Genomic DNA, 17,847 nt, shown 5'->3' on the forward strand with positions numbered 1-17,847 from the left:
CTTCATCTGTGAAGCATAGTGGGTGTGCGGCGCCTCTGTACTGGGCGATATCACGACGGAGCTCAAAAGAGCTTTGTCTATTTTGTTCGGCCCGGCCGGACTTACTGTGTCCGGCGCGACGGTTGTCGTCGCGTATCATGGGGCGCCCACACGATCCGTAGATCGATCTTGATTGTCTTGCCTTATCCTCCAATATATCTCGCAAGTCTGGTGCGTTCCCCTGTGGCCTTGTGCTTTTCGAGCGATGTCGGGGTACGGTTCTAGTGAAGGGCCTAGAGGCCTCTCTGTCGCGACCACGGGGTGGTCAGTCAGCCGTATTGTCTGCTGGTGATGCAGGTTCATACGCCTCCTCCTCTAATCGGGGGAGCAGCTTGCATTTAGGGTAGCTTTTGGAGGGGCGTTCGAGCTCATGCTCTTCGGCCGCGAGGACTTCAGTCCATCTGTCGGCTAGCAGATCTTGATCAGCTCTAAGCTGTTGCTACTTTTTCTTGAGGCTATTTGCCGTGGCCATAAGCCTGCGTTTAAAACGCTCTTGTTCGACGGGATCCTCAGGCACGACGAATTCGTCGTCGTCGAGGCTTGCCTCGTCTCCGTAGGGAGGCATGTAGTCATCTGCCTCTTCTTCTGCCGCTCTCTCATGAGGGCTGGCATCTCCGTCCTCCTGCACTGAATCTTACTGGAGGGGGTTGTCTTCGGCACTTTCTGGGGTGTTATTATCTCCGGTGCCGGAATCTCCATTCTTGCTGTGGCGGGATTTAGAGCGGCGCCGCTGACGCCGGCGCTTGGGCTGTTTCTTGGAGGGGTCATCCTCCGCTGTTCCTTCGCCGTTCCCATCCTTTGGGATATCCACCATGTATATGTCATATGATGAGGTGGCTTTCCAGTGCCCGGTAGGCGCTGGTTCTTGGTCGTCTCCGGCATCATCGTCCATACCGTCGATGTCTTCAGAGTCGTAGTCTAGCATGTCGGTTAGATCGTCGACGGTGGCTACTAAGTGGGTGGTGGGTGGGCTTTGAATTTCTTCATCGTTCGCATCCCAACCGTCCTGACCGCAGTCCGGCCAGGGCTCTCCTGATAACGAGAGATACTTTAGCGAACTCAAGATGTCGCCAAAAGGTGAGTGTTGAAAGATGTCCGCCGCGGTGAACTCCATGATCGGCGCCCAATCGGATTCGATCGGAGGGGGCGCGGGAGGTTCGGAGTCCGGCGAGGAGTCCGGCACCTTGGAGTCACGAGCTTCATGAGGGACAAGGTCAGTGTTCGGCTCTATCGCCGTAGAGGTTGCAGCCCCCGAGGTGATGTCTAGCCACCCATCCTTGATCTGCGCAGCCGGCTTCGAATTGAAGATTGGAGCGGACTCGAGTGCGGCCTCCAGGGTACTGTCCGGCTGCAGAGCTAAATCATGCCCGTCGTGACAGTGCGGCGCGCTTGGCTGTGGCTTGAATCCATCGAAGATCAAGTCTCCGCGGATGTCAGCCGTGAAGTTAAGACTTCCAAATTTGACCTGACGGCCATGGGCGTAGCTTCCGATCTGCTCCAGATGGCCAAACGAATTGGCCCGCAGTGCAAAGCCGCCGAATACGAAGATCTGTCCGGGGAGAAAAGTCTCACCCTGGACCGCGTTGTTGTTGATGATCGAAGGAGCCATCGAGCCTATCGGTGACGACACAGAGGAACTCTCAATGAAAGCACCAATGTCGGTGTCAAAACCGGCGGATCTCGGGTAGGGTGTCCCGAACTGAGCGTCTAGGCGGATGGTAACAGGAGACAAGGGACACGATGTTTTACCCATGTTCGGGCCCTCCTGATGGAGGTAAAACCCTACGTCCTGCTTGATTGATATTGATGATGTGGGTATTACAAGAGTAGATCTACCACGAGATCAAGGAGGCTAAACCCTAGAGGCTAGCCTATGGTATGATTGTTGTTCGTCCTACGGACTAAAGTCATCCGGTTTATATAGACATCGGAGAGGGCTAGGGTTACATAGAGTCTGTTACAATGGTAGGAGATCTACATATCCGTATTGCCAAGCTTGCCTTCCACGCCAAGGAAAGTCCCATCCGGACACGGGACGAAGTCTTCAATCTTGTATCTTCATAGTCTTGGAGTCCGGCCGATGATGATAGTTCGGCTATCCGGACACCCCCTAATCCAGGACTCCCTCAGTCGCTGGGCGCGGGACGAAGGCCGACGCGGAGGTGCGGAACTCGTCTCCACCAGATTGGCGTCCGTGGCAATCATCCGTCGCAACCTCCGCGCCCGGTGCTTTCATCTCCATCTCGCTCGTCGGCAGCTCCCACCACCCTGTGAGTGCGACTGAGCTGCGCCCTGCCCTGCCCAGGCGGGCCAGTAGTTCCGCGGTGGCTGGTCCCCTGCAAGTGCAAGCCGGCGCCGGTAGACGACCTATTCCCCACTTCGGCTTTCATATCTGCTTCATTTCCCACTTCTGCGAGTAATAAGCTGCAAATTGAGAGGGAGAAGTTCGAGTTGGAGAAGAGGAAGCGTCGATGAAATGGGAGATGGAGAAGGCCCGGACAATTGGAGAAGTTGAGCTTGAGAATAAGACGTTGCCGCTTGCTCGAGACGCAGAGGATGCCAAGATAATGTTGATAGACCAAAGCACCTTGAATGAGCATGGAAAGAAATACCTTGTGGTCATGAAGAAGGAGATCAATTGACGTAGGGACTACGAGACAAGGATGGCCGCAGAGCAAGCGACAAGGATAGCCACAGAGCGGGACGTATGGATGGCGTCCGACGGGTGACTGACCAGCGAGTGATCCGTCACGCTTGGACTTTAATTTTATTTTGGCATGTCCGAACTCTTGAACTATAATTTATTTTGCTTTGTTGCATTTCGTAAAACTGTTGAATAGTGATGAATTTGTGCTCTATGATCGATGTGCATGCATTGCATGGATTTGAGATTTCAAATTTGAGGCATGTGGCCGCCGGACATAAAATATGAGGGGCTGTCCGGCTATGTCCGTGGACGTGCACGAGCGAGTCCACGAGTAGATAGTGCCGGATTTGCCAAGTTCAACTGTAAATGTTGTTACTGCAAATGCTCTGGACCGGTGCGACGCACTGTTGGTTTATTGTGAAGAAATGCTTAGCCTTTTTCGGAAATGCGTCATCAACTCGTCATCCAGCCGAATTTATCCCTATTTCTTTTGGAAATTAGACAAATTTATCCCTTGATTTGCTATCCAACGGCCCAAAGTCAATTGGTGTACTGGGTTCACAAATAGGCCCGTTTCACTAGTCTCATAGCCGAGTCGTCCCACCTCGCCTCCTTTCCTTCCTCTCGCCTTTCCCACCTCGCCTCCACCGTCTTGCTGCCTCCACCGGAATACCAAATCGGAAAACCCTACCCGTAGAACCACCCATGGCAACCGCCGCCTACTACCTCGGCGCCACCACAAGCGTCGCCTCCCCACCGCGCGGCGACGACGCGTCGGGCCGCCGCCCCGTCGGCTCGCCACCGCTCCACGCCGACGCGTCGGGCCGCCGCCCCGTCGCCTCGCCACCGCCCCACGCCGCCGCGTCGGGCAGCCGTCTCGTCGCCTCGCCACCGCTCCACGCCGCCGAGTCAGGCCGCCGCCTCGTTCAGCCGCAGCTCCTGCGCGAGCGCCTCCGACCGCGCGACGCGGACGCGCCGGTCCGCCGCTTGCCACCCCCGTCGGAGCGGCTCCCTTTCAGCCGCCGCGACGACTGGCGCAGGGCGTCGGGCCGGCTGCGGGCTCTTGCCGACCAGGCTCTTGCCCGCCAGCCTACACCCAACAAATGCAGGTTCGCGAGCCCCAATCCGTTTGCGGTACTCGCGCCCGAGACCGGCGAGTCCGGCCGCGCCGTCAGCCCGCACATCCGAGCGCCTCGCGTCGCAAGGTACGGAGTCATTCACCTTCACTACTAAACTCCCAATCGATATCGCTCCCATCTTGCATCGGAGATCGACAGTTGTACACGAAGAAGACGACGATGAGCCTGTTTATTTGTCAGAGACGACGAGGCGTCAGCTATCCTGGGGAATAGCGGCCGGTTCGTGACAGCCCCGATTCAGGGGAAGATCAGCAGGGCCGCCGCGTCCCTCAAGCAGGAGAACAAGATGAGCCGGGACGCGGCGCTGAAGCCCGAGAGGAAGACTGGCACTGGCCCAAGCGTCGCGGACAATGTCTTCAAGCAAGAGGAGGAGGCTCCGAACCCGCCGTCCATCTTGAAGCTGGCGGAGAAGGGCAGCGCCGACGTCGCACCGCCGTTCGTGTAAGTTCTACACTAGTAATCAGGAGTACATTGGTAGTACTGCTGCCGCCGTCAACCCGTGTGTTTCTAACAAGATCCTTCGACTTGGACAGGGGAGCAACTGGGGATGGCGTGGGAGGCGCAGGTCGTGGCGGAGGATGCCCTGGCGGTGGTGGCGGAGCCCCTGGACCTGGAGGCGGTGGCGGAGGGGGAGGAGCCCCTGGACCTGGAGGCGGTGGCGGAGGGGGAGGAGCCCCTGGACCTGGAGGCGGTGACGGAGGGGGCGGGCCAGGCGGCGGGGGAAATGGCCCACCATATCGAGGAATGGCACCATTCCCCCGTCGACTGCCGTACGCCGGATGTCAAGGTGACGGCTGCAACGTTGACGCAGTGCTCTTCTGCTCCACATGCGGCACGATCTTCTGCCAAGACCATGTGTGCCAGTGCTTTGGCGAAGTTCTGAGGATCCTGCCAATGCCCAACCTATCCGCGCCCGACCTGCAGCTCCAGCAGCCATTCGCCTTCCCGCTGCCGCCTACGATCTTCGTCGGTGCCTACCGTGCTGGCTCCCAAATCACCTACCAGTTCTGCAGGTTGCAGGACGTGTTTGGCCGAATGCCCCTGGTTCCCATCGACAGCTTCTGTTTCGATATGCATGGCGCCTGGGTCACAAGAACGACGAGGGAGGTTCGAATGGTAAGCAGAGCCGCCTTCTTTCCGGTGCCACAGTTTCTGTTCATCAATGTCTAGAACTACTCCACTAGGGACCGTCGTAGCACCGTGAGATTCTGCAGTTTACATTCAGAATAGCCAATTGATGTATGGTTGATCAGACAAGCAAATTCTCAAATCTGGATTACAGTGCGCATTGTTTTCTCCAGTTATTTTCATGTTATGTGTGTGCCTACCTGCAGGCTAGCTTGCATACTGTTCTCTTTTCGAAAGGCTTGCATACTTACTGTGCTATGTTATTTGGTGCACCGAAACTGTTGCCATCAATTTCTAATTTGGTTGCAGACACTAGCCGATGAACAGGAAGCCCTGTGGTCTTCCCGGGGGCTGTGATGGCTCTGCCTCCGCCCAGCAGTGCAGCAAAACTGCTGGTTGGATGTTGGAAACTCTTTACAATCCGATCTACTTATCGTGTTTGGATGTTGGAAACTCTTTTTCATCATGTGACAATTTCTCGTAATGTCTTCGTGTGAAAATTTCAGTCAATAAAGTCTTCCTTTATCCAAAAAAAAAACACCTAGTATATACATGATGTCATAGTCGGTTTATCAAAAAAAATATATATATATATACATGATGTCATAGTCAAGATTACACAAGAGTAGGGCGTTGATGGCTAGTGGTTGCGACACAATGGTTGAGGGGCTGTGTAGAAAAAGCTCGGCAAAGTATGATTTCCGTCAAAAAAAATGGTGAATGGTGATGGTTTTTACATCAATTTATTCACCTCACGGTATGTGGCACGACCTACTCCAGTGTTCTATTTACTAGGTGATACCCCGCGCGTTGCTGCGGAAATTTTGTATTGAAGACTGAATGCAATGATCAATATGAAAAATGATGCTAGGGATTTATCTATTTGAACCATGTATGGACTGATGCATAGAGCTTTTGACATGGCATACTCTTAATTTTACAGTAATATTTAGAGAAGCCTAATTATGGACACCAATTGGAAGCACAATCGACATAATGAACTCAAAAAACTTTGCAAGGAATTCGACTAAAATTTTTGGCATGACCTTGCCTTAATTTTCTAGCATTTGAACATGTCACAGGAAGATAGTATATATCGAGAACAAAACATCACAGGAAGATAGTATATATTTGAAACAATTGTAAGGAAAAGTATTGACACCAGTTGGAAGCAAAAATGACATAATCAGCTTAATAAAAGTGCATACAAATCCAAAGATTTCATAATTCAGACTTATTACATAAAATTAGTCGATATCTGACGACATGCTTAGGCTAATCATGAAGTAGTTGTAATGATAGTTTTGGAGGTAATTTTCAATGGAAGGTGGTGCAATCCGTAGGTGCTTTTCGCGCGTCTTGAAGATTTCCTGGTCCTTGCATGGTTGTTGACGGTGCCCTACATGTTAATAGAACAACATTATTGGTAATGTTATTGTTGTAGCAAAGGGCGACAAACTTTATATAATTTTGTTTGGATATGAGAACTGATAGTACCTATGTGTTTTTATTACTGTTATCCTCTTGTCCTTCATAGTTGTTCATTTTCACATTGTTATCTGCAATGCTGTTTGATTGATGATGGAAAGTTAGATTGTGAATCTCATTTTTCTATGTGATATGAGAAGAAGCGCGTACTCTTGCTTATGCCTTTTGACAACCTGGAGATGCACTTGTGTATCCTGAAGATGTTCCTGTTGTTGACTGGCATGTAAACTGGAAATATTGTTATCAATGCGTACTCTGTTTGTTGACTGGCATGTAAATAGGTAGATGTACTTTTCAAAGAACTTCAGTGATAAACAAGAAATATTGTTATCAATTAGTACCCCTCTTTGTTGGTGGCTCCATCTTCTGTAAATTGGATGCTTCTTTTCGCTGAAGAGTACCTGCAACCAAAAATCGCCATTTGAATTCCATATTGAATATAAGCTGAATGTTCTTTAGTAGAACTTGAAAAAGTATTACCTATTTATGTTTTTGTCGGTGTCCATAGTTGTAGATTGGCAAGGGGGAGGCATAGTATTGCCCAAGTGGACTTGTGTTAGGCTCCCTGGACTGCGAATAGGAAAAGTTTGGTGAACATTGTGTAGACAGAGGATGTAACTTCTATTTTGTGATTGATGGCAAACCTCTGGATGCTCTTTGATGACGATGGACTGTTCTCCAGGTCTTTGCTTGTAGTTGACTGGAAGTATTTAATGGTTTAAGTTAAATATTTTAGGTAATACAATTGTAATTAGGATGGAGTTATTTTGTAAATTGATGAAAATTGTCTAACCTTTGTAGAGGGCAGTATCTGTGCATTGTCAACTGGGAAGCTTTTCTTTATGACATAACTTATGGGGAATCTGGATACCAAATCAACCTTCATTCCTATATAGAACAATCTGGTTTTCCCAATGGCATTATCTAGGGCGGTCACATGTTCCGCGGTATCAACTTTCATGTTTTGAGAAGCTTGTATGGCATCTCGCTCAACCAGTTCTTCAGCAATTTTAGAGAAAGCAATGGCATCTAAATCTCCCGAGTCATCTGTAAGTGTTATTGGTAGCTTGTACCTAGCGAATTTGATAGTTGTTTATATGGAACAGAATATGTAAATGAAGGCAAATGTTGTATAAAAACAGAGATCGTACAGTGGCTTTGGAGATGAATTTGTGCAAAGGCATGTTGGAGTATCTGAGTTGTTGTTGTATCCTCTGTCACACCGTTTGCATCCTTTGTAGTACCATTTAGTTGAAGGTACAATAGATTTAACTTTCGCAATGGTGCTGTAGGTAGATCCTTCCTAAGAGTTTGCAAAAAGGGTGCATTGAGAATTTGCTGTAGAAGTTCACTGATATACAAATAATAGGGTAGATAAGATGATGTTGACCTGAAAATTTGAGGTGGGCATATCTGATATTTGTTGAAGTGTGTACATTTTCCCTGCTGCTTGAATAGGAGATAAATGCATAACCTGAGGTAGTTGTTGTCGCAGAGCTGGAGATTCCCATTTATAGCTTCAAAAAGAATCAGTGAGAAAAATATCAGCATGTTAGATTTTGGAAAAAGAAGGTAGTAGTTGCAAATATAAAGGATGATCACTGACCTGGTTTGGTAGTTTTTAACTTCAGATGTCCAAGTCAATGTAAACTTTTGTTGCAGAGGTTGAGGATGCATGCAGGGCACCTATATGTATATATGGTTACATGTCGTATTAGTTTTGGCTCTTATAGTCATTTTAAGAGAGAATATTTGAGCAGTTACCTAGAAAGCTCCCAGCTGTGAGACCCGCAAAAATGCCAACTACAATGCCTTCTTGTGATTTTTTAAGTACAGCTTCTTCATCAAATGTTTCACCATGGTGGCCCCAAAGACGTATTTCTTGTGTCTGTTCACTGCATATGTGGAACAAACATTTGTTGACACAATCTGTATAGGGATGGAAAAGTTTTAACACACTGTAGTAGTAGAAGAAACATACTCTAGGTTTCGAATTTTGATTTTCCTGAGTTTATTTGTAGACGTCTGACTTGCATAATCAAATGGCCCAACGTGGCTAATGACTCCTATTATATCTGGAGAGAGAAACCACATACAAATTTAATTTATGTGTTAATATTAGTATGAAAGAAAAAAAGGAAATGCAAGTGTTACCTTGAAGTGGTTTTGCAAAAGTATCTTTTTCTGGTAGATTATCAAATGGACAAAAATTGAAGGAAAACTTTGGTATATTTGTCCCTCTGGTTTCAAGACGGTGAACCTTAGTGCTGTGCTTGAATTGCAACATATAGTCTTGGTGGTGATATATATGGGTTTTGTTTTTTATATCAACAGCTGCAATATCATTAAAGATGTAGACATGTCCTTCTGTGAGTAAGGGGCGGAATTGTCTTTGAAATTTTTTGGGTACACTGATCTGCGCCATATTGCCCTGCCATAATATTCGATGATGATGTGAAAATCAGTAGTACATTTGTACAATAATATGATTATTATGTTGGGAATAGAAATATTAATGATGGACTTACATCTTCATCTAAAAGGACACCATCAATGCTGATGAGAGGATCTGCAAACTTGGATTTCATGTTTATTGCATCCCATAGGCGTAAGAGTCGTCCAAATACCTTACAACTCTGTTGACCAAGAGTGATGGTTTTAAGGGCTGTAGTGGATTCCATTGATGTAATATTCCTGAAAGGGAAGCAAGTAATTGCATAATAACGATGTATTAAATGGAGTAATAATTATGTAGGGTAAACACACTTGAATGTAGGAAATTCCTTTATTCAGTTTCATAGTCTATTAATTTGACTAAAAACTTCAGCATAGACTACATTATGGGTGCAATTCTCATAAAAAACTGGACTATTTTCAATTAGAACTCTCAACCCCTTTGGTGAAGTAACTCTGGAAAATGCTACATATAATTGACCATGAGAGAACACTGGAGATGGCAAATAGACTCCAACTCTATTTAAGGTTTGCCCTTGTTTATGGTCATTGCATACGAAAGGCGCACGGGGAACTGGCGCCGTCTCAATTTGAAGGGCCACCTTGAGTGAGTTGATGTTGTGACAATGTGTGGGATATATACTTTTGAACCTGTAGCCTTCCCTGTTATGATTTCACCTTCAATCACACGATTTGTCAATTGGGTGACAATCAGCCTAGTACCATTACAAAGTCCCCTTGATGGATCAAGATTGCGCAAAAGCATAATTGGAACACCAATCTTCAAGTGCAACTTATGGTCAGGAAGTCCGGGCATCGGAATTGTGTTTAGAAACTCTGTTGGGTATAATGCTTCAAGAGTGGAATGATTAGCAGTGCTATCGTCAATTAAATCAGAACTATAGTAAGACATTTCAGACATTTTTAGCTGAGCAATCATTCTGGTATTTATATCTGAAACCACCTCATTTGTAGGTGCTAAAATTGCACATTGACACAAATATGATGAAATATTTGCTGGCTCAGAACCTAAGTCATAGACAAATGATATCAATCCATCAAGGTTCCTACAATCTGATGACAGAAGCAAAGACTCTGGAATCTTTATAAATGAGTTACTGGAATCATTTGGGACAGAAACAATAGGTTCTGTTCCATTGCCCACCCTAAGAAGCCATTCAGCAAAATTACTTAGCTCCTCTCTGTCTGAGGTGGAGAGATTTCCTGACATCAGCCTCATATTTTCAGTTAACTGGAGAAGCTTACATTGTCTCCATAAATAAGAATTAACAATGCATGACCTTAGAATTTGGGCTTTTGTTGCATTTTGTATTACTGGAAGTGTTTGTCGAAAATCTCCACCAAGCACAACAGTTATACCACCAAATTGCTTATTTTCTGCATTTTGCCTTGTTTCTGATAATATATCTCTAAGTGTACGATCCAATGCTTCAAAACAATATCTATTATTAACAGGGGCCTCATCCCATACAATAAGAGAAGTTTTTTGGATAAGTTCTGCTAAGTGTGTATTTTTCTTTATACTACACATGGAACTCTGAGAAATGTCTAAAGGAATTTTAAAACGGGAATGGGGGGTTCGACCCCCTGGTAGCAGTAGGGAAGCAATTCCCAATGATGCAACTGCTAATGCAATTTTCCCCTTGCTTCTTATAGAATTAAGCAAAGTAGTCCATAAGAAAGTTTTTCCAGTTCCTCCATATCCATAAACAAAAAATGTTTGACCTTCAGCATTCATCACAGAATTGTAAATAGCATCAAAAACATCTTTCTGGTTGTTGTTCAGCATTGAAAGGTTGTCATGTAAAGTGCCAATCATAGCAGGCACATCATAATTGAGCTCATCTAGTAGTAGCCTATTTTGTCTTGAAATATTAGCAGTGTCATCAGGTAGCGGCAAATTAAAATGGGATAAACAATATCCTGCATCTCTTAGCAATTTATCCAATTCATTCAAAAGATAAGATGAAATATATATATCGGCCAAGGGATTGCTAGCTTGACCACGGTTCTGACTCAATTGATGGGCTGCATCTTCAGACATTTTTGACGCGTGGTCATCAAAAAGTTTTCTAGGATTTGTTACCTCACAAAAGAGCAAAATTGTGACAAACAGTTGGCGTAACTGGTAAGGCATGGCCCATTGAGAGGCATCTTTTAAGGCATTGGACCATTTTTCATCATCACCAAGGAGACCTAAAGCCTCACATGCAACACGAAATGTAGGATATTCATGGCCATTTATAGTTCTGATTTGAGGGAAGGAGGTTGGACCTTTGACAATGTTGAGCAACAAACGTAGATAGTGAAGGTCCCCTTGGGAAGGGTTGACATAAGCAATTCTGCCAATTCTTCTAGAACCACGACGATAATCCCAGTATTTGCCATTTGAGTTGGAGTGCCATGTAAAATATTCAGGAAATTCTATGTAGGTATATTGTTTAGCCAGAGGGTGTTGCATATTAGCTTCTAACCATGCAGTCAACTTAGTCGTCATATTCCTTGGATTTTCAATCACTTCTTCAAGGTCATCATCTTCTGAGTAAATTACATTATTCTCAAATGGAAGATGAACTGGAAGTCTTTCTACGGAAGGGTCTGCATAGTGAATATCATACTCTAGCAAGCGCCAACCATCCTCATTTGGTGTAATACAGCGACATTCTAGATAATTTTCTATTTCATTGACTGTTTCACTTGATGAATTGGATGATCCAGAATTTGAATGGATTTTAGTTCTAGCAGAATCAAATCCTTTTGTGACATACTTGAAAAGATATTTGTGCATGCCATCATGATTAACCTTCTCTACATTTATGTGAGCTTGATATTTAACTACCAAGTCGACATTGTGAGGAACAACAAATCTGTTATCAATGTCAACTCCATTTTTGTTGACAGTTATTCCATTGTTTGGCCTTGCATATTGTGTGAAACCATTCTCCAATATAGTTGTTTGCTCACAGAAATCTTTAGGATAGAATTTTGTGCATTTTCCTTCAGACATACAGGGATATTTAGTATTTAGATTACCACAGGGCCCGTGTATCATGAATGACGATACAACATCATAACCTATTGGATCATTTTTAGGATCTGGCAACTGAGCCGAAATAAGAAAGTCTATCTTTTTCGCATCTAGGGGTTCATCTTTGGATAACCATATGATGAAATGGACATGAGGAAGTCCACGTTTCTGAAATTCAATGGTGTAGATAACTACAAAAGACAGGCATGTTATTTACATAAAGGAAATGTTGGATTCGGGCAACATTAAATCAATTAATGATGTGGGGAGACAAATTACCTGCATTCGTTGGTCCAAAGAATTTTTTCTTTTTAATATCATCCATTAGGATATTTAGCTTCATTTTGAATACCCTATTGACAATATCTGGACGGTCAGAAGGTTGTTGCCCTGGAATGGATGATAGAGCCTCTACTATCTCAGGCCAAGCTGCATTTGAAGTGAATGTGACAAAGAGATCTGGGCAGCCATAATTCCTACATATAGCGATCGAATCTTGATAATTTTGGTACATATATCGCGGGCCTCCGGTGAATGAAGATGGCAATATAATCCTTTGACCAACTGAAGAACCGGATGTATTACCTCTTGAGACAGAATTGGCCAAGTCATTATATGGTGATGATCTATATTTTTTCTGAAATCCGGGCTTGCGATAGAATGCAATACGAAATTCTTCAACACAACAATAACCATCCACTTCATAAGCTTGTGTCAATCTTTTACCTCTCAATGGCGTGTTGAAATCACCTGGTCTATCATGTAGTCTATATGCATAGTACTCTAGCATAGTTACTTTCTGACGGCTTATAGCTTGACTTTGTGGCGAGGTGCGGTACATGAGGTCATCATGGTAACCATCCTCTCCATATGGAAATAATAGAGGATACTGCATAGCCATAAACTTGCAATGTTTTTCATTGATTTGTTGTAATCCTGATGAACGGTTATCTATTATAATGTCCCGCCCAACATCAGTTGACCCAATATCACCAACAACCAACCCTACAACCTCAGATGCGACCGGAGCACTATAGATGTCTCCATGTGCATCAGGTTTGCCATATAATCTGATAAAGAACTGATCAGGAGCATCTGCGGTCAATCTTTCCTGTGCTGTTCTAAATAGTTTCACTATGGGATTGTGGGTGTTAAGCATCGATATAAAGGACTGGACAATATCTTGATTAGCATTGAAAGAAGGGTGGGCAGACGAAGACCGAGATGATGAAGGGCGAGAAGATGCAGTAATATTTATGCGGTTTCTAACCTCATGCTCTGTATCATAGATATACAATTGTGCATATTCTGGTCGACGATTCTCAGGTCGCATTAGAGAACCGATACGATGGCAGACTTGACCAGTAATCTTGAAAACATAGGGTGCTCGGCCATCATTTATGGATTCAATAACTTTAGCACCCATTGAAGTCATCGCAAACATTGTATTATATTGCCTGATATGATCAAAAAAGTGGTTCGAAGTTGTAGTGTTCTGTGAGGTTAATAAATCCAATAGAGGCTGAGGAGGAGGATCATATGGTTTCAGCAAGATTTTCCCTCCTTTACAACACAAATTATATGTTGGATCAGAAGTATGTCTCTCTCTGCGGATACGCTCTTCATACCAAAACAAAGAACGACAATGTTTGCATGAATGTGTGGGCCCCCCAAGGTTTAAGGGTTGAAAGATAGTTCCTGAAAGATAGGCCATGTATATTTCTCTTAATTTGTACAAAATGGAGACTTCAATCTGCAATACACTAATTTGGTAAATAATAAGAGCTTACGATTATGGATTAATGCCAAATTTTGTGTTTGGCAAGCTGACGTAGAGGACTCTCCGGTTAATCGTCAGCGTACTGAACGTTCATCTGTAGATGTTTTTGCTAGTTCATAGGAAGCATAGGTTGATGGAAACATATATAAGGAACAAAAATATCCTAACTAACCTCTATTTCTAAGTTCTGTACGTCGGCGGCGGTTATTGGAAGCAGCAGATTGGTTTATTTCAGGTATGACAACTGGTTGTGACTGACGACGGGGGCGCCCACGACCGCATTGGACTGAATGGCTACCAGGATTTGTAGAAGAATTTGCGGTGCTATCCATCTTAGCAAAGCATGTGGGCAAAATTGACTTAAATGGAAGCAGATTGTAGCCTATATGATTGAATAAATATATCACACAAAATAATCCAAGGTAGGAAATTCATACGGTATCTAATATGTATGGAACAATATGGATGGTGCATATGTTTGCATACCAACGGAAGAAGCAGGGGACCGCTGCAAAAATGAATTGAAGCCAATCCGAGGAGCAAGAGACCTACAAAGCAGAATTTGAAGAACCTTTCGATCCGGAGAGCAATCTGCAAAAAAAACTAAACATAAGTTGAAGGTTAGGAGAAATCCAGGGTGACTGAAAACTGGAAGCGTGCTGCAGGAAAATAACTACAATTTAGTGATAAATGCCATGGCCAGTGGCCTGGAGGAAGGGTGAGTACGCATACGGGAGGGATGGGGGCACTCCCGAGCTACACCTTGGATACATCATGATTGTTTTTTCGGTTTTGGATTTTTTCAGAAAAGGAGCAAAAGAATCGGGACAAAGCATTGAACTGGGATATATCCACAAGTATCCAAGACGCATCCAACATGTATCCGGAATTCTTTTCCTTCATTCTTAATGTTAATTCTTCAGATACCTGTTTAGATACGGTATCCAATACATATTCTCAGTTTGTAGAAACATGTATCCTGCAGGTGTACAACGGAGCTTGGAGGGAAGCACTGAAACAATTGTGTATTGAAGTGTCACACCGGCTGCTAATTTTTTGGTCCTCTTCAAGGAGAAATTATATTTTGTCTTAGCAGCTTCCTGTTATAAACACAACATTGATTCTACAAACTGAGAGGCCTATTATATTTGAACCTCATCCTCATATCCACTAAGAAGAAAACCATATCCACTAAGAAGAAAGCCAAATTTCCAGCGCTAACCCATGTTTATTTCTCAATTTTCTGCTTGTAGGATCCTGCTACCACCGGCCATGCAAAGCAAATGATAGGCAAAGATATACCTTCAAATATACTAATTCATTTTATTTCTTTGTTTTCATCACTGCTAACCAATTTGGCCCGTCCTAAATTAGAAACATGTGCAGGTCACAGTGCTAACCAATTTCTGTAGGCATGTAATATCATAATGAAATAGCAATTTGATGAAACAGGAATCTGAAAAAAATCCAAGGAGCAAGCGACCTGTGATGTAATGTGGCCAATCCGAGCAGCAAAAACCTACAGGCTCAGCATCCTTCCATCCGTAGCACAACCTGAGAAATTTGAAAGCATAATCTTGTGAGGATAGAAATCTTCAGAGAGGGCAGAAAAGAGGGAGTGTGCACCTAGCAGGGCTGAAGTTGGTTCCCGGACGTGGATGTGAGCAGGCGTTCGTGGTTGATGCGTATGGCAGAGGGGTTATAAGAACAATCTTTTCCACAATTGCAGGGCAATGAAGCAAGAGATAATGAGGGCCATAAATTGAGTTGCAAGGCCGTTTCAAATGCATTTGTGGCATGGAGGTTGAAGAGCGGGGAAGTTGAAGAGCGGGGAAGACGAAGGAATTTGGTGGAATTAATGCTCATATGTGGAGCAGCAGTGACTGGCAGGGGGGCATTGGGCGTGGTGGCGTATGTGGAGCCGCGATGACTGGCAGGTGGGCCATTGGGCGTGGTGGCGTAACTCACCGGCGGTGGCTGGCCATGAGGACAGGGGGGGCATTGGGGAAGGGAGGAAGAATCCATGGCGGCGGCGGCTGGATCCCGGGCAGGGGGGGCCATTGAAGGGGGGCCATTGAATCCATGGCGGCGGCGGCTGGATCCCGCGCCTCTGGAGAGGTTGCTCGCCGGGGACGACCGGCGGTGAGGGCGGCACAGTCAGCAGGGGCGGCTGGCTGGAGGCAAGCATGATTCGCGGCGAGAGGTGGGAGAGGCCGCGGTGGCTGGACAGGGAAGGGCACGTCCGCTAGGTCGTGCACAGCCGCCGGAAGGGTGTGTGTCGTAAGTGTGTATCCAGGACGATAGATGCCCATGGGCTTGGAACGGGCCTTTTAGTGTCCAAATGGTAAAGTCTACACCCATCCCAGAATAACGCGGACGTGCACGGCCCAAACTAACTGGATACGCAGTGCGAGCGGACGGAACGATACGAACAAACTGGTATTTTCCACTTAGTGGTGGCAACACTCTGTAATTTCGTCAACTTTTAATCAAACGGCTGCAAACTACTGAGCTATACTGCATCAACGGCTGAAACAATTTAGATGACGTGGCTCGATGTGGAGGCAGCAAAATCAGCTAGTGGGGTGCCCCTATTTAGATATAGAAAATTTCCCAAGCTTTATAATCGCCAATGCTAGTCAGCCCGACATTTCATCAAGGGACTGTGATTTTCTTTTGTATTTTCATATGGTGATCTCATAAAAATATGGAATAGCTGCACGTACGACAATTAACGTGTACGATTTTTGCTATGATCTTGTTATGAACCACATACATCAGAAGATTGATGTGATCCAACTATATTTGTTTCATCCAACGTACAAAAATTGGGACGTGGCTTGCGTGGTACGCATATCAACACTCTAAAAACACATTTTGCGTCAAACAAAGACAATGTACAAATTGCTACAGCATCGAGAATACCGCCAGATCTTCTCATGGCGGCAAACAGTGCAAGAGCAAGTCCCAGTTTACACCTTTTGACCGGCAGCATTAGAAACTTCCACTGCCCGTATCAGGCAATGAAATATAATCATTCAGAATCATGCACAGACAATTTCTCAGCAACAAAAAAAGATCATGCATGGACACAAAACTTGCAGCATGTCAAAATATGGCCAACTTACAGCAACGGTTCCGCCTTTCAAGAAAAGAAGTACTCCTTCCGGTCCTTTTACTCTGCATATTAGATTTCCTAGAAGTCAAACTTTGTCAATTTTGACAAATTTATATTAAAAATTACCAACATTTAGTATACCAAATAGATATGATATGAAAATATATTCTATAATGGATCTAATGGCATTGACTTTGTATTATGAATGCTAAATATTTCTTGTATAAACATGATCAAACTTCAAACACTTTGACTTTGAACAAATCTAATACGCGGAGTAAAAAGACCGGAGGGAGTATCGGTTTGCATATTGGATATTCTAGGACTAGACATGTGGGCTTGCTTGACTACCACTCTACCAAGGCGCGGCGCACGATATAGTTTGCCGGAACAACCTGTAAATTACACGTATCTCTCTGAAAACAAGCTTCTGGACAATGCTTGTGGACAATACCGCGGTATGCAAGCGCATAAGTTACCCCTTCCTCTCTTCTACGTATAGCAGTTCCAAGAGAAAAGGCACCGGTTTCCGCTGACGACCGGATCGGCGGTCCCCTCCCTCTCGGGCCGTCATTTTGGCGGCGGGAGAGTGGAGGGACTCCTGATCCGTGTCTGAGGCGTCTAAATTGTCTAAACGATTTCCTGATTGATTAATGCCCCAACTTGCTTTCTCTTTCCTTGCCACCTTTCCTATCCTGTAAGAGCAAACATCAAAATCGGCCCCTTAAACGTCCGTGGACGTGTGGATATTGATCAGTCATATCTCAAAGAACAAAAATCACATAATCAGACATCTCAATTAGCAAACCACAAATCCATACAAACATATGCAACTTAACGTGAACGATACAACATAAATCGTCAAGCTACACATATGCCATCGGACTAGAAAAAGCTGGCATTTTTACCTACATACTAGCTGCGGAGAAGATCATCCACGGTTGTCCTTCTTCTTTCCGGCGTCTTGCTGTCTTTGTCGCGGAAGTAGCGCTCCTTCTCCTATCT

At 44.9% G+C, this 17,847-nt stretch overlaps 2 protein-coding genes across 10 annotated transcripts; one reads left to right on the forward strand and one right to left on the reverse strand.

The window, feature by feature from the left end:
* The first annotated feature begins 3,317 nt into the window (after positions 1–3,317).
* Positions 3,318–5,116, forward strand: LOC123099608 (translation initiation factor IF-2). The gene is made up of 3 exons (XM_044521734.1): positions 3,318–3,891; positions 4,006–4,266; positions 4,359–5,116. The coding sequence occupies exons 1-3, from the start codon at positions 3,392–3,394 to the stop codon at positions 4,993–4,995; spliced, it is 1,398 nt and encodes a 465-aa protein (XP_044377669.1). The 5' UTR covers positions 3,318–3,391; the 3' UTR covers positions 4,996–5,116.
* A 952-nt stretch (positions 5,117–6,068) lies between these two features.
* On the reverse strand, positions 6,069–16,000 carry LOC123147592 (uncharacterized). Of its 9 annotated transcripts, none has more exons than XR_006473351.1 (17): positions 15,351–16,000; positions 15,208–15,278; positions 14,211–14,315; positions 8,970–9,135; positions 8,596–8,872; positions 8,423–8,516; positions 8,206–8,336; positions 8,048–8,127; positions 7,832–7,958; positions 7,593–7,744; positions 7,235–7,514; positions 7,086–7,141; positions 6,922–7,011; positions 6,783–6,842; positions 6,615–6,657; positions 6,451–6,520; positions 6,069–6,352 (listed from the first exon to the last, which is right to left on the reverse strand). XR_006473351.1 is itself a non-coding variant. In XM_044566880.1 (17 exons), exons 8-16 carry the CDS (start codon positions 8,116–8,118, stop codon positions 6,451–6,453), a joined length of 972 nt encoding a protein of 323 aa, XP_044422815.1. In that variant the 5' UTR covers positions 8,119–8,127; positions 8,206–8,336; positions 8,423–8,516; positions 8,596–8,872; positions 8,970–9,135; positions 14,211–14,315; positions 15,208–15,278; positions 15,351–16,000; the 3' UTR covers positions 6,069–6,352. The 9 variants fall into 9 exon arrangements, 7 of the variants coding, with proteins under 7 accessions (XP_044422815.1, XP_044422811.1, XP_044422814.1 ...); XR_006473350.1 differs by having other exon boundaries at positions 6,615–6,669; XM_044566880.1 differs by having other exon boundaries at positions 6,592–6,657.
* Between the last annotated feature and the right edge of the window lie 1,847 nt (positions 16,001–17,847).

This window comes from Triticum aestivum, chromosome 1B (assembly GCF_018294505.1).
Source record: "Triticum aestivum cultivar Chinese Spring chromosome 1B, IWGSC CS RefSeq v2.1, whole genome shotgun sequence".
Lineage (NCBI taxonomy): Eukaryota > Viridiplantae > Streptophyta > Magnoliopsida > Poales > Poaceae > Triticum > Triticum aestivum.